General features: G+C 44.6%; 1 protein-coding gene across 1 annotated transcript in view; it reads right to left on the bottom strand.

Moving 5' to 3' along the window:
* The window catches only part of ADAM12 (ADAM metallopeptidase domain 12), a 583,999-nt gene that overhangs the window by 112,288 nt on the left and 447,231 nt on the right, over positions 1–24,480 (bottom strand). The window contains exon 12 of the mRNA XM_040437739.1: positions 15,453–15,630. Within this exon, the coding sequence (XP_040293673.1) occupies positions 15,453–15,630 (178 nt within the window). The remainder of the gene's footprint in view (positions 1–15,452; positions 15,631–24,480) is intronic.

Here is a 24,480-nt window from a genome sequence, read left to right on the forward strand (position 1 = left end):
TTAAGTATGATTATGAACAAGTATTTTTTCCGCTTCTATTTAAACATACGAAAACGTGAAAGATTCTGACGTTCTAAAAAAAAGGAAAAAAGGAAATCTGCATTTGTCAAATTTTTTAGATACATTATATCCTTTTCTCCCTTATCTGCCTTTCCTTTTGATACATTTTGTGTACGGTTTTGCACCACGTTGTTTACTTTGTAAAAGCCTAAGTGCATAAAAGAAAACTATATAAAAAACCAATCTACAAGATGTAATCAGTAGAAGTGGCAGAGCAGACCGAGGTGACACAGGCAGAGGAGATGTATTTCTCCGTGGTGCGGTTGGTAACGCCGGGCCTCACACTGTTAGGCAGCGATAACATAAAGATCTCCTGCTTTGTCATGTTAAATCACCCCTTTTCAAACACAATGCCAGCGCAAAAAAAAAACACAAGAGAAAAAAATAAAGCTTTTTCATTTATCTTTTCTTATTCTTCAGCTCTGCGTTTCTCACTTTGCAATCAGAAATAATTCATCCAATTGGCGATATGAGTAATTTCAAGAAACCCGGGTGCATTTTAGAGGAGAGCAATGATCCCGCGCATGTAAATGATGAGGGTTTCCTGCGCATCGGCTACAAACAAAATACATTTTGAACATTTGCACGCAGAGAAAAATGATTGCTCGTAACTCATGGGCACGGCAGGTGTGGTAGATGTCGGCAGGAGCCGTGAAATGTAATGGACGCGAACTATGGATTCAAGGCAGTGCATGGAAGCATTTATACATGCAGGTCACTTAGCTCCAGATTAACCATCAAGTAAATCAACAGATTTGCGGAAACAGAATACAGCGAAAAATTTTTTCGATTTAAAGGGAACCTGTCACCGGGATTTTGGGTATAGAGCTGAGGACATGGGTTGCTAGATGGCCGCTAGCACATCCGCTACACCCAGTCCACATAGCTCTGTGTGCTTTTTACACAATAAAAGCACACAGAGCTATGGGGACTGGGTATTGCAGATGAGCTAGCGGCCATCTAGCAACCCATGTCCTCAGCTCTATACACAAAATCCCGGTGACAGGTTCCCTTTAATATATATAGAGTCTAGGTATAGCATGCGACCTGGTGGAATAAGCCAGTGAATAGTGAATAAAATATGTTTAAAGGGGTTGGTTTGCAAATTCCACCATTCTGTTGGACCTGTAAAGGGACGATGACTTACCTGCTTCTCAGGCACTGGCTCCTTCTCCTGCGGGCCTGTCATGCTACGCTGGCCTCCAGAGATGTCAACATCCCATTTTACACCGCCGCCAATCATAGCCCATGTTGGTGTCTGGATCCACTTATGACCATATGACCATTTGTCATGGATGTTGATGTTGCTGGAGCCCACTGGAGCATTGCAGGTCTGCAGGAGAAGGAGGGGGAGTCGGCACTGGGAAGCTGGTAAGTCACCTTCCCTTTGCAGGTCCGGCAGAATGGGGGGGGGGTTGCCAACTCCACCATTCTTGCACAACCCCTTTAACCCTTTGCTGATCTCTGCTGTAATAGTATGGCGGAAGTCGGGTCTTTAAAGATGGCACCTGCTCGCAAGTGCAGTGGGTGCCATAGCCGCCAGGATTCTGCTGTTTCATATTGCAGACACCTGGAGCTAATGCCTGTGATCAGCGGCATTTAATCTCTCAGATGCCGCGGTCAACTGTGACCTCGGCATCTGAGATTGCAAAATCCGAAAGTGCTGTGCTTCAGGGCCTGGAACGGCTCCCCCACGCGGCGATCAGGGGAGCTGTTCATTGCCTGCTGTGGCTCCAATACTTTTCATAGGGATATTGCAAGGTCTGCAGGTGCCAGCAGTACACTGGAATATACTGAATGTTCTATCTATTAATGGATTTATTTCCATTGATATGCAGAATTGGCAATCTAAGAATTGCATGATGTGAGGCCCGTGAGGATGTAAAAGAAAGTTAAAAAAAATTGAAAGTTTTAAAAAATATATAAAAAATATTAAGAAAATGTTACCTTTCCCGAGAGTAAAAACATCAATACATAAACGCTGAAAAAAAATAAACGACATGGGCATCATTGTGTGCAAAAAAAACTGTACTATTAAAATATGAAAATATTTATAACATATGGTGAACAGCGTAAAGGAAAAAAAAAAACATCAAAATGGCCAATTTGCCATTTTTTTTTTATCATTTCACCTCCCCAAAAAATTGTATAAAAATTAACCATAAAAGTCATAATACAAAATGAGCCCTCACACAGCCCCATAGACATAACTGTAGAGAAGTTATAGAGGACAAAATATGGTGATGAAAATAATAAAATAAAAAAATTCCCAAAGTTTTTTTTTTTTTTCCAAGAAAAATAATATGAATGTTGTATCGCCATAATCATACTGACCTGGAGAATGAAGGTCACAGGTCAGTTTTACCGCATAGGCAACGCCGTAGAAACAAAACTCATAAATCTGTGGCGGAATTGTGTTTTTTTCCCCCAATTTCAACTTGTCCCGCAAAAAGCAAGCCAATGAAAGAATAAAAAAGTTATGGCTCTGAATTGGCAGGGAGTGAAAAATGAAAATGCAAAAACAAAAAATTGGCAGGTGTAGAAGTGTTTAAAAGGGGTTTTCTGGGTGTTAAATACAGATGACGTATCTTCTGAAAAGGTCAGTATCAGCGTGTTGGGGGTCCGACTTCCTGCACCACTGCCAGTCAGTTGTTTGAGAAGGCCACGGCGATCCAGTGAGTGCCACGGCTTCCTTGCAGCTTACCAAGCACAGCGCCGTCCATTGTATAGTGGTTCTGCTTGGTATTGCAGCTCAGGCCCATTCACTCATGGAGCGCCGCGGTCTCTTCATACCAATGATCGTCGATGGTGCCGGGAGTCGTGAGAAAAGGCCATGAATATCAAAATCCCAGAGAACCCCTTTAAGAACAAAGAGATCGAGGAAGATGTATCAAAAATGGGTATGACTGCATATTTTGCTGAAAGAATTATAGGATTAGTTATTTAATAGATAATTATTCCAAATTAATTGGAGGATAAACATAGATTTATGATTTTCTGTTCTTTTCGGTGCCAGGAATGCAATCATTAGAACTCATTTTTAACATCTGCTCTTGATTAGCGACTTATTATTCTTTATTGCGCTCATCATTTTTGTGATAGTTTGCAGTAAATAATCCCATCGGAGAGGAGACTACACCTCAGTGTGAGACGTTGCTCCCGTGTCAGCAGAACACGGTCATTACATTAAATAATGAGGAATTTATCCTTAAAGCATCTCTCAGGGTTCTCCCTCACTCTACAGCAGGGGTCAGCAACCTGGCACTCCAGCTGCTGTGCAACTACAACTCCCAGCAGGCTCCCTTGCTTAGTTGTTCTTGTAGCTGCCAAAGAAGTAAATGGAGCATGCTGGGACTTATACTTTGGAGGTCGCTGATCCCTGGCCTACTGTTTGTGCAGAACTTTCATGATAATCTTTTATTTCTCACCTCTGAATAATATGTTGATGTACATTTTAGAATCATTTTGCTCTTGTAATTTATAAATCTGATCGATTTCCTGGGGAGCCTGTGCTGGGCTTCCATCACCTGTGAGGGCTGTTGGCTGTTCCCACAGGTAAAGAAGCGCCCATTGGCATGGGCGGACTGGCCATAGACCCTACAGGGAAGTTTCCTGGTGGGCCGATGCCCAGAGGACCACCAGAGCCCTTCTCTTGGCCACCAGCCAGCTACATAACAATCTAAAGCGCTCAGCATTAATTCATGTAGGAGCATCAGGCACTTACTCCCCTGGGCAGCGGCTGCAGGTGCCCTCCTTTCAACTGTATGACCCTCCTCAGGACGATGACACGGTTTAATACTATGGCACAGACAGAGGCATTTTGTGCTGCACTGTGGTATTTGGTTCCCCTGGGGCGGTACTTTGTTCTGCTCTACGGTATTGCTGGTCCTGACTATGTCTGTTGTCCCACCTTCAATTGGACCTATTTGGACCTACATACAACATGGGGCCACTTTTAGTTTTTTTTCCAGGGCCAATTAAATTTCCCAGTCCGCCCCTGCCCATTGGCCATTTGATTGATCGAAAAGCATCTATCTATCTATCTATCTATCTATCTATCTATCTATCTATCTATCTATCTATCTATCTATCTCTCTCATAGCTTTTACCTACCTCGCCAGGTTCCAGCAGCACATCCCAGTGAACATCTACGGCCAGATGCCAGTAGCCACGAATGTTTACCAACTATATACTTCCATCACTGCTGCTCAAGCTCTCAATTTCCCCCATGGCCCTTATGGTTTGGGCGAAGGCTTTTCCACTCTGGATGTCAGCCCTGGCTACCTATTTAAAGGGCATCATCCTGCCATGCATTATCTTTTCACTGAAGTCCATATCTTGTCCGGCCTTTTGTTCCTTGGTCTGTTGTTCCTGGTTTTCTCTCCCAATTGACCTTGATCCTCACCTCTCCTTTCTTAGTGTCTATTGCCTCTGCCTTTCCCCTTGGATCATTTTTCTGGTATTTGATGTTTTATTTCTAGTTCGGACCCCTTTCTCCATTCCAGACTACCATGCTACAACTGCACCGGCATTATTGCCACCAATCGGTGACTTCTTTGAGGTCCATACCCCCTCACAAAGTTTAACGGTGAAGACCAAGGGTTCTCTTAGAGTAGATCCACCTTTGCGGTACAGACCTCCGTCAGACTGTCCCAGCACAGAATTTCGGGAATTAAACAAACAAAAACCGTTTTTTTCTTGCCGAATCCCATCATATTTGCCAGGTAGCGTCCGTAACTCCATAGGACCCCATTATAGTTAATGAGGTTGGTGGGCATTCCGGTAACATCTGGTAATGCTGACTCTGGAGAACTCTGGCAAGTGGTTCTCTGCTGGAACAGCCTGACGGAATGTTATGCCGCAAATGTGAAACTAGCCTTAGAGTTCACATTCCAGTCTAGCCAGTGCCAAATGAATTCTGGCTTGGAGAATTCATGTCTCCCATATACTAGAAGATAAGGAAGTGTAAGGACTGCCAAGCGTTCTTGTCCTTTCTATATCATCAGTTCACTGCCAGAACTTTCTACAAATCATAACTGTTGGTGGAGAACCCCTATCAGACGAGTGTTATTCAGTCCCACCAAGTCCTAGACCAGTGATTGCATGGTCAAAGGTTGGAGAAAAGTGATTACGGACAAAGACATCAACACCATAATATAGGCAGGCCATGTAGCAGTTCAGGCTGACGAAAGAATTACTTGCACTTGTCAAATTGATCTCCATTTGGCTTTGGTAACCTGGAGAATGTAACAGTCTGAAATCACTGGCCGTAAAATAATAACTACGCCCTCGTCAGTAATTAATGTGTTCTTCATTTTCTAGTTCACAGCCATAATCTCATGTTACTAACCCTACTGAATGAAGATTAGAATTGATATTTTAACTGGTATTCCAATAGAGCCTGTAAATAATACTGTTCAATGGAGCAAGACAAGCCTTGTAAGACTCCCAGAGATGGCATCAGGTTGACAGAACAGGTCGGATTTTATTATTATATGAATGTGTTTAAAAATCCCAGCATATAAAATATCAATACAGACAAAAGGGGGAGATCAGGGGAGGTGTTTGGGTTCAGCCAAGATGGAAAGCCTCACAGCAATGAAGGCCCTTTCTGGAGCTGCTGGACATGGACACAACAGACTTCCAGTCAATTATCACATGAAGTTCCCTCAGACCAATTGTATGACCCTCGTTGTGATTTCCCTACCTAATTAACCACTTTCCGTCCACCCATAGGATATAAACGTCCTATAGGTGGACCTCTATTTCTGAAAGCACGTTTTAAAACGTCCTTTCAGAAATAGCAGCTGCACGCTAATCGTGCAGCTGCTGATCGGGTTGCCCGCTGTCAGTGACAGCAGGGCAACCCTAAGACAAGGCAGGGACAGTGCCCAGGTGTCCCTGCCTTCTGGATCGCTGCGTACACAGCGCTCACCGAGCGCTGTGTATGCAGAGCAGGAAGCGCTGTGCGCTTCCTGTTCCGGCCCGGCGGTCGTTTGACCGCCGTGACCGGAGTGTGCAGGAGCTGTGTGAGGTCTCTCAGAGACCTCGATCAGCCCTGCTCTGAGGCTGTACAGCGCTGGATTGCTGCTGTACAGCCTCTCTAGGGGTGCATTTCTTTGTAACTGGGGCTACTATGTCAGCCCCAGTTACAGGAGAAATCAACAGTGAAAAAAAAAAAGAAAAAGTGAAGTAAATGTCCCCCAGAGGTCTTGTATGACCTTATGGGGGACGAAAAGTGTAAAATAAAAAAAATAAAAATAAAAGGTTGAAAATAAAAAAATAAAATAAAATAGACATATTTGGTATTGCCGCGTCCGTAAAAACCAGCTCAATAAAAATATCACATGACCTAACCCCTCGGGTGAACACCGTAAAAAAAAATAAAAAATTGTCACCTTGCATCACAAAAGTGATCACCAAGTGATCAAAAACGCGTATGTCCCACAAAATGGTACCAATAAAACCGTCACCTCATCTCGCAAAAAATGAGCCCCTACATAAGAAAATCTCTCAAAAAATAAAAAAACTATAGCTCTTAGAACATGGAGACACTAAAACATCATTTTTTGGGTTTCAAAAATGCTATTATTGTGTTAAAGTGAAACAAATAAAAAAAAGTATACATATTAGGTATTGCCACGTCCGTAAAAACCAGCTCTATAAAAATATCACATGACCTAACCCCTCAGGTGAACGCTGTAAAAATAAATAAATAGAAACTGTGCTAGAACAACCAATTTTTTGGTCACCTTGCCCCATAAAGTGTTATAATGAATGATCAAAAAAATCATATGTACCCAAAAATAGTACTAATAAAACTGGCACCTTATCCCCTAGTTTCCAAAATGGGGTCACTTCTTGGGAGTTTCTACTGTAAGGGTGCATCAGGGGGCTTCAAATGGGACATGGCATCTAAAAACCATGTGGAGTTCCTTTTCTTCTGCGCCCTGCTGTGTGCCCATACAGCAGTTTATGACCACATGTGGGGTGTTTCTGTAAACCGCAGAATCTGGGTAATAAATATTGAGTTTTGTTTGGCTGTTAACCATCGATGTGTTAAAGAAAAAAAATTGATTAAAATGGAAAATCTGCCCAAAAAGTGAAATTAAAAAATTTGATCTCCATTTTCCTTTAATTCTTGTGGAACGCCTAAAGGGTTAACAAAGTTTGTAAAATCGGTTTTGAATACCTTGAGGGGTGTAGTTTCTACAATGGGGTCATTTATGGGGGTATCCACTATGTAGGCCCCACAAAGTGACTTCAGACCTGAACCTGGTCCTTAAAAAGTGGGTTTTGGCAATTTTCTTAAAAATTTGAAGAATTGCTTCTAAACTTCTAAGCCTTCTAACGTCCTAAAAAAATAAAATGACATTTCCAAAATGATGCCAACATAAAGTAGACATATGGGGAATGTTAAGTAATAAATATTTTATGAGGTATCACTTTCTGTTTTAAAAGCAGAGAAATAGAAATTTAGAAAATTGCGAATTTTTCACATTTTTGGGTAAATTTGGGATTTTTTCATAAATAAAGGTGAAATATTTTGACTCAAATTTATGACTATCATGAAGTACAATGTGTCACGAGAAAACAATCTCTGAATGACTTGGATAAATAAAGGCGTTCCAAAGTTATTACCACATAAAGTGAGATATGTCAGTTTTGCAAAATTTGGCCTGGTCAGGAAGGGGGCAAATGGCCCAGATGGCAGGTGGTTAAAATGGGGATAGTATTAACCAGGGCTGGGACCCCTCTCCCAAAGAGCATCTGAGGAGCTTTTTTAATCTATGACACATTAGTAAGGAAAATGCAACTCAAAGTATTATTTACCATGTGCACTTCATCCAATATCTGTAAGGTCTATATCCATATAGAAGTAATTTACATAATGTGGCACCACCATATCTGGACACAGCTTTTTTTCTAGATCCGACTTTAAAAAGGTCCAGTTGGACCGAAACATTGTGTAATTTATTTATATCTTGCTATACTCCAGTTTCTTTCCCCAAATTACTCTTCCGCAATTCTACATGTATCCAGACAAGAAGAGGTGGAGATGTACACATGAGGATCTCTCTTTTGAAGTCGAAGTAAGCTGCTGGCTCAGCGTTCTCCATAGATCCCATAGACCTTGCCTTGATGTTGCAGTGCTTTCCAGAGCCCCACCAGTCTCTGCCTCCTGGTCCCGTTTCAATTTGCAGCACTGGACCGCAGCAGTGACCCATCGTAGCCAATGATTGGTTGAGTAGTCATTTCCTGCATGTTGAGAGAGTACTTGGCGACTAGGAAGTGTACAGAAGCGAGCGATGGAGGATCGGTAAGGTATGATTTCTTTCTTATTTTACACCATGAGAAGCTTTCTAAAAAAAAAATTATATGGTTGGACAGGACCTTTAATGCATGAGTGTAAGTATAGGGGGTGCAGAGGTAGCAGTCACACCCAAGAACCGGTGGCTGAGGGGGTCCAAAGATCCATCTTGCACATAAGAAAATACCAGATTTATAATCGTACATGGTATAGTAGATGGTGGTCCTGTTACAGATTTACACTGGGGCTAAGGAATCTATACTTACTCCTCTGTTTCGGCAAAAAGCGTCATGTACACGTGCAGTCACCTTTCTTATATGTATCTAAAAGGAGAGGTAAATTGGATTCCATGGGTGGGATTTGGTTCCCAACCACCATTATTTTTTGGCTAGGGCCCTTCACCAAACTTAAAAGTAATTTCCATCTTAACATATTGCTAAAATTTTAGACCCCTTCCAATCCTAAAAACGAAGTGGTCGGTATAGCCTCTGCACAGTGGCGCCCCCAGCTGCCTGGCTGTGCAGGGCACTGCAGCATTCACTTACATGGTGGTCGTTCTTTCTACAGCAGGAGGCAGGGACAGTATAGTACAGTGATGACGAACCTTCTAGAGGCCGAGTGCCCAAACTGCAACCTAAAAAACACTTATTTATCGCAAGGTGCCAACACGGCAATTTAACCTGAATACCAATATAGTATATCTTCCATGTACTTTATCATTTTGCTATAATAACCTCCCTACATTCAATGCGCTGCCTGTGCCGTTCATAGTGCGCCCTGCGCTGATGTATGGCAGGAAAGTTCTAAGGCATATTGGTACACCATAGACTTTACAGGGTGCGGGTGCCCACAGAGAGGGCTCTGAGTCCCGTGCCATAGGTTCGCCACCACTGGTATAGTAGGTGGTGGTCCTGTTACAGATTTACACTGGGGCTAAGGAATCTATAGTTACTCCTCTGTTTCAGCAAAATGTGTCATGCACATGGGCAGTCATCCTTTGTATATGTATCTTAGAGGAAAGGCAAATTGTTTTCCATGGGTGGGATGTGGTTACCACCCACCATTATTTTTTGGTTAGGGCCCTTCACTAGGGATGAGCGAACCCGAACTGTATAGTTCGGGTTCTTACCGAATTTTGGGGTGTCCGTGACACGGACCCGAACATTTTCGTAAAAGTCCGGGTTCGGGTTCGGTGTTCGGCGCTTTCTTGGCGCTTTTTGAAAGGCTGCAAAGCAGCCAATCAACAAGCGTCATACTACTTGCCCCAAGAGGCCATCACAGCCTTGCCTACTATTGGCATGGCTGTGATTGGCCAGTGCAGCATGTGACCCAGCCTCTATATAAGCTTGGGTCACGTTGCGCTGCACGTCACTCTGCTGATTGAAGCATAGGGAGAGGTTGCAACTGCGACATTAGGGCGAGATTAGGCAGATTAACTCCTCCAAAAGACTTCATTCTGTGATCGATCTCCAGCTGTGGATCATTGAAGTGCTAATATTGACTTGCTCACTTTTTTGAGGCTGCCCAGAGCGTTTTTAGATCACTTTTTTTCTGGGGTGATCGGCGGCCATTTTGTGACTTGTGGTGCGCCAGCACAAGCTATCACCAAGTGTATTTAACCATCAATAGTGTGGTTATTTTGTGCTATATCCTACATCAGCTGCAGGCTGAGCCTGTGTCACCGAAGTGCATTTAACCATCAACAGTCTGGTTATTTTTTGGCCATATACTACATCAGCTGCAGGCTGAGCCTGTGTCACCGAAGTGCATTTAACCATCAACAGTGTGGTTATTTTTTGGCCATATACTACATCTGGTGCAGGCTGAGCCTGTGTCACCCAAGTGCATTTAACCATCAACAGTGTGGTTATTTTTTGGCCATATACTACATCAGGGGCAAGTTGAGCCTGTCACCCAGCGCCTAAAAAATAGACCTGACATTTCTATTCAACCAAATCTGTACTGTTTTAGCTGGTCAAGTTATTTGTAGTGACCGTAAAAGCACACTTTTTGTTCTGGGTTGAAAAACTTTTCCCAAATTTGCCATTCTCAAAATTGTGGTGAACGGGAACAATGAGGAAAACATCTAATAAGGGACGCGGACGTGGACATGGTCGTGGTGGTGTTAGTGGACCCTCTGGTGCTGGGAGAGGACGTGGCCGTTCTGCCACAGCCACACGTCCTAGTTTACCAACTACCTCAGGTCCCAGTAGCCGCCAGAATTTACAGCCATATTTGGTGGGGCCCAATGCCGTTCTAAGGATGGTAAGGCCTGAGCAGGTACAGGCATTAGTTAATTGGGTGGCCGACAGTGGATCCAGCACGTTCACATTATCTCCCACCCAGTCTTCTGCAGAAAGCGCACAGATGGCGCATGAAAACCAAGCCCATCAGTCTGTCACATCACCCCCATACATATCAGGGAAACTGTCTGAGCCTCAAGTTATGCAGCAGTCTCTTATGCTGTTTGAAGACTCTGCTGCCAGGGTTTCCCAAGGGAATCCACCTAGCTCTTCACCAGGGGTGGAAGAGATAGAATGCACTAACGCACAACCACTTATGTTTCCTGATGATGAGGACATGGGAATACCACCATAGCACGTCTCTGATGATGACGAAACACAGGTGCCAACTGCTGCGTCTTTCTGCAGTGTGCAGACTGAACAGGAGGTCAGGGATCAAGACTGGGTGGAAGACGATGCAGGGGACGATGAGGTCCTAGACCCCACATGGAATGAAGGTCGTGCCACTGACTTTCAGAGTTCGGAGGAAGAGGCAGTGGTGAGACCGAGCCAACAGCGTAGCAAAAGAGGGAGCAGTGGGCAAAATCAGAACACCCGCCGCCAAGAGACTCCGCCTGCTACTGACCGCCGCCATCTGGGACCGAGCACCCCAAAGGCAGCTTCAAGGAGTTCCCTGGCATGGCACTTCTTCAAACAATGTGCTGACGACAAGACCCGAGTGGTTTGCACGCTGTGCCATCAGAGCCTGAAGCGAGGCATTAACGTTCTGAACCTTAGCACAACCTGCATGACCAGGCACCTGCATGCAAAGCATGAACTGCAGTGGAGTAAACACCTTAAAAGCAAGGAAGTCACTCAGGCTCCCCCTGCTACCTCTTCTGCTGCTGCCGCCTCGCCCTCTTCTGCTGCTGCCGCCGCCTCGGCCTCTTCTGCTGCTGCTGCCGCCGCCTCGGCCTCTTCCTCTGCCTCTGGAGGAACGTTGGCACCTGCCGCCCAGCAAACATGGGATGTACCACCAACACCACCACCTGCGTCACCAAGCATCTCAACCATGTCACACGGCAGCGTTCAGCTCTCCATCTCACAAACATTTGAGAGAAAGCGTAAATTCCCACCTAGCCACCCTCGATCCCTGGCCCTGAATGCCAGCATTTCTAAACTACTGGCCTATGAAATGCTGTCATTTAGGCTGGTGGACACACACAGCTTCAAACAGCTCATGTCACTTGCTGTCCCACAGTATGTTGTTCCCAGCCGCCACTACTTCTCCAAGAGAGCCGTGCCTTACCTGCACAAACAAGTGTCCGATAAAACAAGTGTGCACTGCGCAACGCCATCTGTGGCAAGGTCCACCTAACCACAGATACGTGGACCAGTAAGCACGGCCAGGGACGCTATATCTCCCTAACTGCACACTGGGTAAATGTAGTGGCGGCTGGGCCCCAGGCGGAGAGCTGTTTGGCACACGTCCTTCCGCCGCCAAGGATCGCAGGGCAACATTCTTTGCCTCCTGTCTCCTCCTCCTCCTACTCAGCTTCCTCCTCCTCTTCTTCCACCTGCTCATCCAGTCAGCCACACACCTTCACCACCAACTTCAGCACAGCCCGGGGTAAACGTCAGCAGGCCGTTCTGAAACTCATATGTTTGGGGGACAGGCCCCACACCGCACAGGAGTTGTGGCGGGGTATAGAACAACAGACCGACGAGTGGTTGCTGCCGGTGAGCCTCAAGCCCGGCCTGGTGGTGTGCGATAATGGGCGAAATCTCGTTGCAGCTCTGGGACTAGCCGGTTTGACGCACATCCCTTGCCTGGCGCATGTGCTGAATTTGGTGGTGCAGAAGTTCATTCGCAACTACCCCGACATGTCAGAGCTGCTGCATAAAGTGCGGGCCGTCTGTTCGCGCTTCCGGCGTTCACACCCTGCCGCTGCTCGCCTGTCTGCGCTACAGCGTAACTTCCGCCTTCCCGCTCACCGCCTCATATGCGACGTACCCACCAGGTGGAACTCCACCTTGCACATGCTGGACAGACTGTGCGAGCAGCAGCAGGCCATAGTGGAGTTTCAGCTGCAGCACGCACGGGTCAGTCGCACTGTGGATCAGACACACTTCACCACCAATGACTGGGCCTCCATGCGAGACCTGTGTGCCCTGTTGCGTTGTTTCGAGTACTCCACCAACATGGCCAGTGGCGATGACGCCGTTATCAGCGTTACAATACCACTTCTATGTCTCCTTGAGAAAACACTTAGGACGATGATGGAAGAGGAGGTGGCCCAGGAGGAAGAGGAGGAAGAGGGGTCATTTTTAGCACTTTCAGGCCAGTCTCTTCGAAGTGACTCAGAGGGAGGTTTTTTGCAACAGCAGAGGCCAGGTACAAATGTGGCCAGACAGGGCCCACTACTGGAGGACGAGGAGGACGAGGATGAGGAGGAGGTGGAGGAGGATGAGGATGAAGCATGTTCACAGCGGGGTGGCACCCAAAGCAGCTCGGGCCCATCACTGGTGCGTGGCTGGGGGGAAACACAGGACGATGACGATACGCCTCCCACAGAGGACAGCTTGTCCTTACCTCTGGGCAGCCTGGCACACATGAGCGACTACATGCTGCAGTGCCTGCGCAACGACAGCAGAGTTGCCCACATTTTAACGTGTGCGGACTACTGGGTTGCCACCCTGCTGGATCCCCGGTACAAAGACAATGTGCCCACCTTACTTCCTACACTGGAGCGTGATAGGAAGATGCGCGAGTACAAGCGCACGTTGGTAGACACGCTACTGAGAGCATTCCCAAATGTCACAGGGGAACCAGTGGAAGCCCAAGGCGAAGGCAGAGGAGGAGCAAGAGGTCGCCAACGCAGCTGTGTCACGGTCAGCTCCTCTGAGGGCAGGGTTAGCATGGCAGAGATGTGGAAAAGTTTTGTCACCACGCCACAGCTAACTGCACCACCACCTGATACGGAACGTGTTAGCAGGAGGCAACATTTCACTAACATGGTGGAACAGTACCTGTGCACACCCCTCCATGTAGTGACTGATGGTTCGGCCCCATTCAACTTCTGGGTCTCCAAATTGTCCACGTGGCCAGAGCTAGCCTTTTATGCCTTGGAGGTGCTGGCCTGCCCGGCGGCCAGCGTTTTGTCTGAACGTGTATTCAGCACGGCAGGGGGCGTCATTACAGACAAACGCAGCCGCCTGTCTACAGCCAATGTGGACAAGCTGACGTTCATAAAAATGAACCAGGCATGGATCCCACAGGACCTGTCCATCCCTTGTTCAGATTAGATATTAACTACCTCCCCTTAACAATATATTATTCTACTCCAGGGCACTTCCTCATTCAATACTATTTTTAATTTCATTTTACCATTATATTGCGGGGCAACCCAAAGTTGAATGAACCTCTCCTCTGTCTGGGTGCCGGGGCCTAAATGTGTGACAGTGGCCTGTTCCAGTGGTGGGTGACGTGAAGCCTGATTCTCTGCTATGACATGAAGACAGATTCTGCGCTGACATAAGGCCAGATTCTCTGTTACGGGACCTCTCTCCTCTGCCTGGGTGCCGGGGCCTAAATGTGTGACAGTGGCCTGTTCCAGTGGTGGGTGACGTGAAGCCTGATTCTCTGCTATGACATGAAGACAGATTCTGCGCTGACATAAGGCCAGATTCTCTGTTACGGGACCTCTCTCCTCTGCCTGGGTGCCTGGGCCTAAATGTGTGACAGTGGCCTGTTCCAGTGGTGGGTGACGTGAAGCCTGATTCTCTGCTATGACATGAAGACAGATTCTGCGCTGACATAAGGCCAGATTCTCTGTTACGGGACCGCTCTCCTCTGTCTGGGTGCCGGGGCCTAAATATGTGACAGTGGCCTCTTCCAGTGGTGGGTGACGTGAAGCCTGATTCTCTGCTATGACATGAAGACAGATTCTGCGCTGACATAAGGCCAGATTCTCTGTTACGGGACCGCTCTCCTCTGTCTGGGTGCCGGGGCCTAAATATGTGACAGTGGCCTGTTCCAGTGGTGGGTGACATGAAGCCAGATTCTCTGCTATGGCATGAAGAGACTGATTCTCTGCTGACATGAAGCCAGATTCTTTGCTATGGCATGAAGAGACTGATTCTCTGCTGACGTGAAGCCAGATTCTCTGCTATGGGACCTCTGTCCAATTGATATTGGGTCATTTTTATTTTTTTAATTTTTATTTTAATTCATTTCCCTATCCACATTTGTTTGCAGGGGATTTACCTACATGTTGCTGCCTTTTGCAGCCCTCTAGCTCTTTCCTGGGCTGTTTTACAGCCTTTTTAGTGCCCAAAAGTTCGGGTCCCCATTGACTTCAATGGGGTTCGGGTTCGGGACGAAGTTCGGTTTGGGTTCGGATCCCGAACCCGAACATTTCCGGGAAGTTCGGCCGAACTTCTCGAACCCGAACATCCAGGTGTTCGCTCAACTCTACCCTTCACCAAACTTAAAAGTAATTTCCGTCTTAACATATTGCTAGAATTTTAGACCCCTTCCAATCCTAAAAATGAAGTGGTCGGTATAGCCTCTGCACAGTGGCGCCCCCAGCTGCCTGGCTGTGCAGGGCACTGCAGCACTCACTTGACCCAGGGTAGTTCCTTCCACAGCAGGAGGCAGGGACACCACCCTGCAGGCAGGAACAATGTGGCCACTAAGGATTGGTGGTGGTCCTAGGGGTGGGGCCTCATGAAATTATGGCACATCCTAATGGTAGGTCAACACTCATTATGAAGGGAACACCAGTCTATATAATACTATTCTAACCGTATATTACAGTATATTAGCAGCATTATGGAGAATCCGCTAAACCTCTTACGTCTGGTTCTCCGCAATCACACTGTTCTCCTTCTTCCACATATCCATTTCCACACTTCTGTTCTCCAAATGATTCTGTGACTTCAGGCATGTTATACAGACACATGCCCACTCCCTTTTCCAGGCTGGTGTCCAAGTCTTTCTTGCTGCAGCTGCTGAACACTGTTGGGAATGGGTATCTGCAGAAGAACAGAGGGAAAAGCAATGCTAAATCAGTCAGATCAGTGTTATTGCAAAAGAAATATTTGCTAATAATTCTCTATTTATAAAGAGCTGGCCTGGTTTCGGGCTGCCGACACCCAAGAAAAGTCAGCATGATACTGGTCATACTGGGATGCGTCCAGTCATTTGGTTGCATATCAACGGAGGACGTCACAGAGAGGGACTTTGTGTAAAAAATGTGAAGACTTTTCCCTCCACGTATGTGGCCAATATTTTACTCCTTACACAAATACAGTTTTTTGGGGATGACTGTGCCAAAACGTGCCTCTTGCATGATGATATTATATCTGGATGCAAACCATTTGGCACAAAAAAATGCAAACCCTACTTTCTCCCTGAAGACAGTGAACCACATCCTCAACACGCCTTCATAGCACAATGATAGCACAGAACTGTGAGTACGGTCGGTCTGTAGTCACCTACAATGAAAGGCCATGTCACCCTATAATGAAAAATAAAAATACGGTACTTAACTTTTTTCACAATCCCTTCTTGCTAGACAATTCACACAATGGTAAGCTGGCCATGGGGTATCCCACTGCTGGGACCACAAACAATCAGCAGTAATCTAATCAAGCAAGTGTACAGTTTTTCTGCAGCACCCCTACAGGGGAAATTAAGCATTGCATGGTGCACAATGAAATCAATGGGCTGTGCATGTGTAGTACCCCAGACCTAGGGGTATCTGGAATTGCTTGGATTATTATGTTGTAATGGCCGTTAATTCCAACAGGAGAGGTACTAACCACCCTGTTCCTCCCTTCTTGGTAAGAGTGGGCTGGTTCTGCTCCCTACTAGGGAGCAGACAGAAAAGGGTGAGGAAGCTCATGCTAGAGCTCCTAGTCCTACGAGCAGTTTTCAGTTTTCAGAGAGATCATCAATATCCAGAACACTGTTTCTAGAAAGCATCAAGACAGCAGAGGGATCAGCGAAATACAGCTTTACAGACACTGCTGCAGGTGAGGGACTATGGCTCAGACACCCAACACCTAAAACACCGACTAGGCCAGACAAACATCAAGCCTGTATCACAGTGGACACCTATATCCACAAGTGCATGCGAGTGTCATTAAATTGCGATCCAAATGGCCACCCTACCCCCTCATCTGCTGCCAGAAATTGCACTTTGTACTTAATACTGCTGGATGTGTCACATGTTATATTCTGCACTAAGTACTGAGAGACTGTTATACTTTTACTTCTTGCTTGATTCTTCAAATCACCTTTCCACTGCACTAACTCCCAGGAAGCAACGGCCTGAGGGAGTACAGCGGAACACCACAGCTCCAAACACTGCATAGTGGCCTTTCCTGGGTACTACAGCTAATGCTCCTATGCAAGTGAAATGTGCTCCCATAAGGCGACTAAGATAAATGTACTAACATATAAGATTATAGCAGCAAAAGGCAAGAAGACAAATGCTGAAGTGGAGAGAAATAAGACACATGCTTGGCTTGTACTGCTCAGTCCTCATCTATATGAGCCTAAATTGGAGAACATCTCTCATGAGACTCAGCACCAAGGTCAGGCGTACGCCCAGTTTATTTTGTAAGATAGCGGACGCTCATTCCCACTTAGATTGGGTTTGGTTCTTTAAAGAAAGCCAGAGCAGAACAGCTGCAATTGACAGATCTGTCAGCTGCAGAAAGCGAGTTCCAGCTCTGCTCACACTCCACTCTGGGCAGATATTTTTGAAGGATGCGGAGACGTCTGCTTGACCCGTATTTAAAGGGGTATGCATATGACTACAAACTACAAATGACTTATACATAGGATAAGCCTTAAAGAGGTTTTCTGGTGTGCCTTAGCATCCTTTAAAATAATCATTTATGAAAGGAGCTGTAATTTTGTAATGTATTTCTTATACCTTTATTGCTCCTGTTTAGGGCTGTGGTCACATGTCCATGTCCATGCAGCTCTTTCCTATTTCTTGTGGTGTTATGTCCATGGGCGGGGCAGTGATAGGAGAGTGTCTATGTAACTAGCTGGGTGGGAGGAGCTATAAACTACCTGGACATTGTTAGGGGCGGGGCTGTAGCTGTGGAAGCGGAAGGAGAAGTGCATCATGGGTTTGGTTGGATACAGCAACAGGAAGTGCTACATACAGGGCGGAAACAAACCAGAGTGATTGGTTTACATAATGAGAAGGATTCAGGAGAGTCAAAACTGAAAGAATAGCGTGGGGAAGATGAATATGAGGTAAGTAACTACATGAACATATCTATTTAAAAAAAACACAGTAATCCTGGAAAACCCCTTTAAATGACTGATAGGAGGGGGCCTGACCCTTTGACACACATTTTCTGTAGGAATCCAATGTGGCATGCATGGCTGTTTCCTTAACGCTTACAGGCTACAACAGTAAGAGTACCGCCAGTTCTCCAATTTGACTCCTACAGAGACATTTGATTGGATTCCCGTGCTCGGTTTGGGCGCTGTTACCCCATAAAAAGGTGTGCCTTACATTTATCAGAAATATGGGGCATATGTGCACTGCTAACAACTGGGAACTGTATAAAGAATTGCAACACAGTCCTATTCCAGTGAATAGGGTTAATCTGCACATGCCGGGGTTGTGGATGTCCAGGAAAAATCTTTATTCGAGCTATGGTTGCTTCTAGGGGTGTAGCTATAAGGGAGTACAAAGGTAGAAATGATACCAAGGTGCTTGACCAGTATTATGATTGGAATTCAATTATTTGGGTGTGCCTGAATTGTTGGAGCACAAATAAAGTGCACAATAGGGTAGTATATTCTAGACAGTATTATGTGATCAATAGAGCAAAACTGGATTTTGCTAAAGATAGGCACAACCCTATTGTAGACTTTTTGATAAAAGAACTTCGATCGCCAGGTATGCTGCCGCAGGAACAGATCCTTCAGGAAGAGATGCTCTATCTTTCAAGGAGATGTATTTGGTTAAAATAAGTCCCTGCTTCGGAGCAAGAACACCGGCATAGACAGTTTTTGAAGTTTCACGAATTCCTCTTTATTTCAGGGTAATTTGCTCATCAATAATAAAACAATGCGTTTCGGGGAATCTCACGTCCCCTTCATCAGGTCAACAAATTAATCTCCTAACCTGATGAAGGGGACGTGAGATTCCCCGAAACGTGTTGTTTTATTCTTGATGGAAAAATTATCCTGAAATAAAGAAGATTTCCTGAAACTTCAAAAACTGTCTATGCCGGTGTTCTTGCGCCGAAGCAGGGACTTATTTTAACCAGTATTATGATTGGCACATGGTAGGTCAAGACTCGACTATAAAATCTGTCAGAGTCAGGAATTTTCCTTCTAGTGATTGATGGACATCCCTGTAGTCGGCCCTCCATAAGTTTGGCAAAGATGGCACATCCTAGTGAGATGCAGTTCCTTTGAATGTTCTTCCATTTATCTTAGGAAGGTTTTCTGTGTCACTAATGACAACATAAGTCATGGTCGGAGTTCCCTCTTTAAAATTCAGCAATTCATACTTGGCAGGGATGACATAAGCTTCCAAAGTAACCAACCAACGAAAGTCCAGGTGGCTTCCATTGCTCTCATTCAGATACATTTTTATTGCATGCACATTGCAACCCACTGCTTACATTTTTAATAAGTCAACATAAAAGCTTATTACTTTTAAAAGCCATAGCCCACTGCAGTATATTTTCTAAAGAGCGCCATGAGTAACGCCGGACATTTATTATCCAAACCCGAAGCTATTCGTCCACTGCATAAAGCTGTGTCTCTTTAGAAGAGAGGAGCTGTCACGTTCCTTGCAAGAACCACATTCTTATTTATAAAAACCATTTTCCGCAAGTTTATACGTTTCTCTTGCCGTAAACTTTTGTTTGTTGCAAGTTATATCCCAGCTGAATAAAAAATAGTTGTCCTTCCCACACCTCTATTATATGCATTCTGCATGATAACTGTAGAAATGAAAGATGTGTATTGTTCCTAGCGATTTATTTGCTAAAACACCCACACTACCAGAAATGCTGCTCCTGCCGGAGGCAATGAATCATGCTGGATCTGAAATGCTTATCTCAACCCTGTAAAGAGAAATTAAGAACTTCAAAAAAGAATAACTTTATACAAGATGTACCTTTTATGCTGTACGGCTCAGGAGAATGAAATGTCATGCCTATTTTTTCAAGTGCTCTCGATCTCTTGGTTACTTTTAAATATTTTTTCAACCTGCACTTTTTTTAATTCAAATTTTTGGATTCAAAATAAATGTTTCAATTTCACCCTTGACTTTTAGCCTGGCGTCAGTGATGAACAGTCCAAATTTCGGAATCACCTTGTACCAATGGAGATTTGGGTTAGAAGGACGTGAGCTCAGTGGTTGCTCAGTGAGGGCACTGTTGAAGGAGAGTGGTCAGGGCAGTTTTAACACATTGTGCTCATTAGGCAAAGATTTTGTAAGCAGCCCTCCTCCACTCCCATAGAGATTTACACTTCAAAATATATTTATTTCCCTTTGCTTGTAGAGCACAGACATATTTGGCAGTGTTGTATGGAGACTGTTTCAATTCACGCCAGTGATGTAACTAGAAATGACTGGGCCCCAAAGCAGATTTTTGAACACCCCCCTTCCCCCAGCAACTTCATCACAACCCCGATTCATCCTGTGCAACCACCATTCCTGAGGCTAGTCAAGATCACTCTCTCAGACCAGTGAAAAAATGTTGTAGAGCAGAACCCACGGGCCTTTTCGACCTTACTGGAATGCACCAGCCAAACCAGGACCACAGATCCTCAGCAGTCCACAGATCAGCAATCAAATAACGGTAACGGCAGCATCTCCAGGTATTCCTTTATTAGAAATACTTCAACGAATGTGTACACGGAAAGCCAAAATGCAACGTTTCGGCTACATGTAGCCGAAACGTTGCATTTTGGGTCTCTCAGACCAGGTCCAGCAGCCACTACGTTCCTTTTTTTTTACAGTGTCTCTATATATAATGTCATTTTATAATACTGTTGGAGGGTGCCCTGACAATAAAATCTTTTAGTACTCCTCTTGGGTGGGCCCCTTATGAGTTCGGACCCCGAAGCAGCCACTTCCCTTGCTTCCCCTATAGCTACGTCCCTGATTCACTCCATGGGATGCACACATTAATATCCCCATCTCATACGCTAAGGCCGGTTTAATAGAGCTTTACCTAATAGTATGTTTTTGAGATTTGAGAGAGCACAAGAGAAACCTTTAGGAAGCCCAAGCCAATGCAGCCATAGTGAGAACATACAAACTGAGCAACCATGTGAAAACAGCTACTGGCCCCCCTAAGCATGCACTTCCCTGCTAAAAAGTAGCAAGCACATTTTTCTCACTGCTTTTATGACTATAGCTATTGCTCCTGACCCCACCAAAAACTTACCCGCTTGGCTTTTTTTTAAACTGAGACATGAGAATAAGCTGCTGCCATGCTCCTCTGACAATGGCTCATCTTCCATGGGGACAGAGGTTCAAACATATTGAATCTCCACATCTGCCTAGCCTTCCTTAGCTTCAGTTTGGGACAGGTTTATTAATGCAGTGGCCTAAGGCCTAAAGGTTCCAAAGATGTAAATCTATGGCTTTTCACCACTTTTTAGAACCAAGAACAATCTCAGAATTGACTCTTCCCTCTGGCTTTATACACATTTCTTGAATGATAATGTTATTCTGAAATGGAAAGAGACCTTGGACAATCCATATTTGCTAGATGGATCTCAATAAGCTTATCACAGGGTTTCCCACTGCTGAAATCAGCAGCGATCATTTGTAACCTGTGGTGGATTCTGGTTAGCAAAGGCTCAATTTCCCTACAGTGCCATCACAGGAGAGATGAGGTATTACACAGTTCCCTTAATAATTGTGCACTGTACATGTATGGATCGACATGCTGGGTCCTCCAAAGCGAGAGATGCTCCTTGTAACCACCATGGCTAATAGATAAGGAGTCAGAAAAATTCCTTAATATGCTATTCAAATTTTTCAAAACCAGACTCCAACGACACTAGCTAAATATTTTGCAATATATTCAAAGCGAGACTGAAGCTCCCATAAAAATCCCCACAGGAACCACCCTAATGTAGACATTTATGGCTAATAATACTGAAAAACTGATAGAAGGAGTCTAGTACATGTTCTTGGTGCACAATTTTCACCTCTAAAATTTCATAAACACACATCTGCTGTTCTTCCAGAAAATATTACAGACCTCAAGTATTGTGTGTTACCTTATAACTTCGTCACCAGCTGCAGTATACAGAACAGAAATCAAATTCACTCTGTACAAGGTGGGAGTGAGCTCTCCAAAGCTACCTCTCGAACTCCTTCAGGGAGCACCTAATGTGCACTTCAGCTTTACGTACTGGAAGGAGCATGCTTTTCAAAGGACACTGGATGTTACAACTGCTGAACGAAAGAGCGAGGCCCAATTTATGAGTGTGAAATAATAGCCAGAGAATTGCAAGCTGGCCATAGTATCAATTTACAGCATTGTGTGACTACTTGCTCTACAAGGTGGAGGAGAACAAGGTGGTGTGAACCCTCGACCTGCAGTTAGGATATAAGACATAAAGTGTTAATGTGCTGCAAAAATTGCAAAAAAAAAGAAGAAGTTCTAAATAAAATAAAAAAAAAATATTTTCTGTCAATCTGTAACGGCATGACAGGGAATCATATCTGCTGTAGCCTCAGGCAGGAATATTGCCTGCAATAACTTGCTGGCGATACTACCGACAGTTTATGACATACATGGCGGGGAGTAGTGTATATGGAATTTTAAGATGGTGACCTCAAGTGCTCTCTGGTTCTTCAGGTACATTCAACACAGATAATTCTTCTAGGAGAAAATTACTGCAGGCAGGCAAAATAAGGATTAGGACTTGAAATAATGTAAAACAGATTAAAAATGTATATATATATATGTATACATACATTAATATTCTAAATAGACTCCCAATTATTTGAATGGACATAGATTTGAATGATCACATTTTGTCTGCCTATAGCCACCACTAGAGGGAGCTCGGGAGTTGACTGCATACTGGAGTAATTTCTACATGGAGCATGCAGTAAGCCTCTTAGCTCCCTCTAGTAACAACTACAGATACAGTTGCAAGAAAAAGTATGTGAACCCCTTGGAATTATATGGATTTCTACACAAATTGGTCATAAAATGTGATCTGATCTTCATCTTAATCACAACAATAGACAATCACAGTCTGCTTAAACTAATAACACACAAAGAATTAAATGTTACCATGTTTTTATTGAACACACCATGTAAACATTCATAGTGCAGGTGGAAAAAGTATGTGAACCCCTAGACTAATGACATCTCCAAGAGCTAATTGGAGTGAGGTGTCAGCCAACTGGAGTCCAATCAATGAGATGAGATTGGAGGTGTTGGTTACAGCTGCCCTGCCCTATAAAAGATACACACCAGTTCTGCGTTTGCTTTTCACAAGAAGCATTGCCTGATGTGAATGTTGCCTCGCACAAAAGAGCTCTCAGAAGACCTATGATTAAGAATTGTTGACTTACATAAAGCTGGAAAAGGTTATAAAAGTATCTCCAAAAGCCTTGCTGTTCATCAGTCCACGGTAAGACAAATGGTCTATAAATGGAGAAAGTTCAGCACTGCTGCTACTCTCCCTAGGAGTGGCCGTCCTGTAAAGATGACTGCAAGAGCACAGCGCAGACTGCTCAATGAGGTGAAGAAGAATCCTAGAGTGTCAGCTAAAGACTTACAAAAGTCTCTGGCATATGCTAACATCCCTGTTAGCGAATCTACGATACGTAAAACACTAAACAAGAATGGATTTTATGGGAGGATACCACAGAGGAAGCCACTGCTGTCCAAAAAAACATTGCTGCACGTTTACAGTTTGCACAAGAGCACCTGGATGTTCCACAGCAGTACTGGCAAAATATTCTGTGGACAGATGAAACCAAAGTTGAGTTGTTTGGCAGAAACACACAACACTATGTGTGGAGAAAAAGAGGCACAGCACACCAACATCAAAACCTCATCCCAACTGTGAAGTATGGTGGTGGGGGCATCATGGTTTGGGGCTGCTTTGCTGAGTCAGAGCCTGGACGGATTGCTATCATCGAAGGAAAAATGAATTCCCAAGTTTATCAAGACATTTTGCAGGAGAACTTAAGGCCATCTGTCCACCAGCTGAAGCTCAACAGAAGATGGGTGTTGCAACAGGACAACGACCCAAAGCATAGAAGTAAATCAACAACAGAATGGCTGAAACAGGAGAAAATACGCCTTCTGGAGTGGCCCAGTCAGAGTCCTGACCTCAACCCGATTGAGATGCTGTGGCATGACCTCAAGAAAGCGATTCACACCAGACATCCCAAGAATATTGCTGAACTGAAACAGTTCTGTAAAGAGGAATGGTCAAGAATTACTTCTGACCGTTGTGCACATCTGATCTGCAACTACAGGAAATGTTTGGTTGAAGTTATTGCTGCCAAAGGAGGTTCAACCAGTTATTAAATCCAAGGGTTCACATACTTTTTCCACCTGCACTGTGAATGTTTACATGGTGTGTTCAATAAAAACATGGTAACATTTAATTCTTTATGTGTTATTAGTTTAAGCAGACTGTGATTGTCCATTGTTGTGACTTAGATGAAGATCAGATCACATTTTATGACCAATTTGTGCAGAAATCCATATCATTCCAAAGGGTTCACATACTTTTTCTTGCAACTGCATATAAAATTACTGTTACTATAAGATTGACACACTCATACATGCGGAGCCCCACGGAGTTTAAACAATTTATTATAACTGTACTTGGTTAAAATATAA

This window comes from Bufo bufo, chromosome 6 (assembly GCF_905171765.1).
Source record: "Bufo bufo chromosome 6, aBufBuf1.1, whole genome shotgun sequence".
NCBI classification, from domain to species: domain Eukaryota; kingdom Metazoa; phylum Chordata; class Amphibia; order Anura; family Bufonidae; genus Bufo; species Bufo bufo.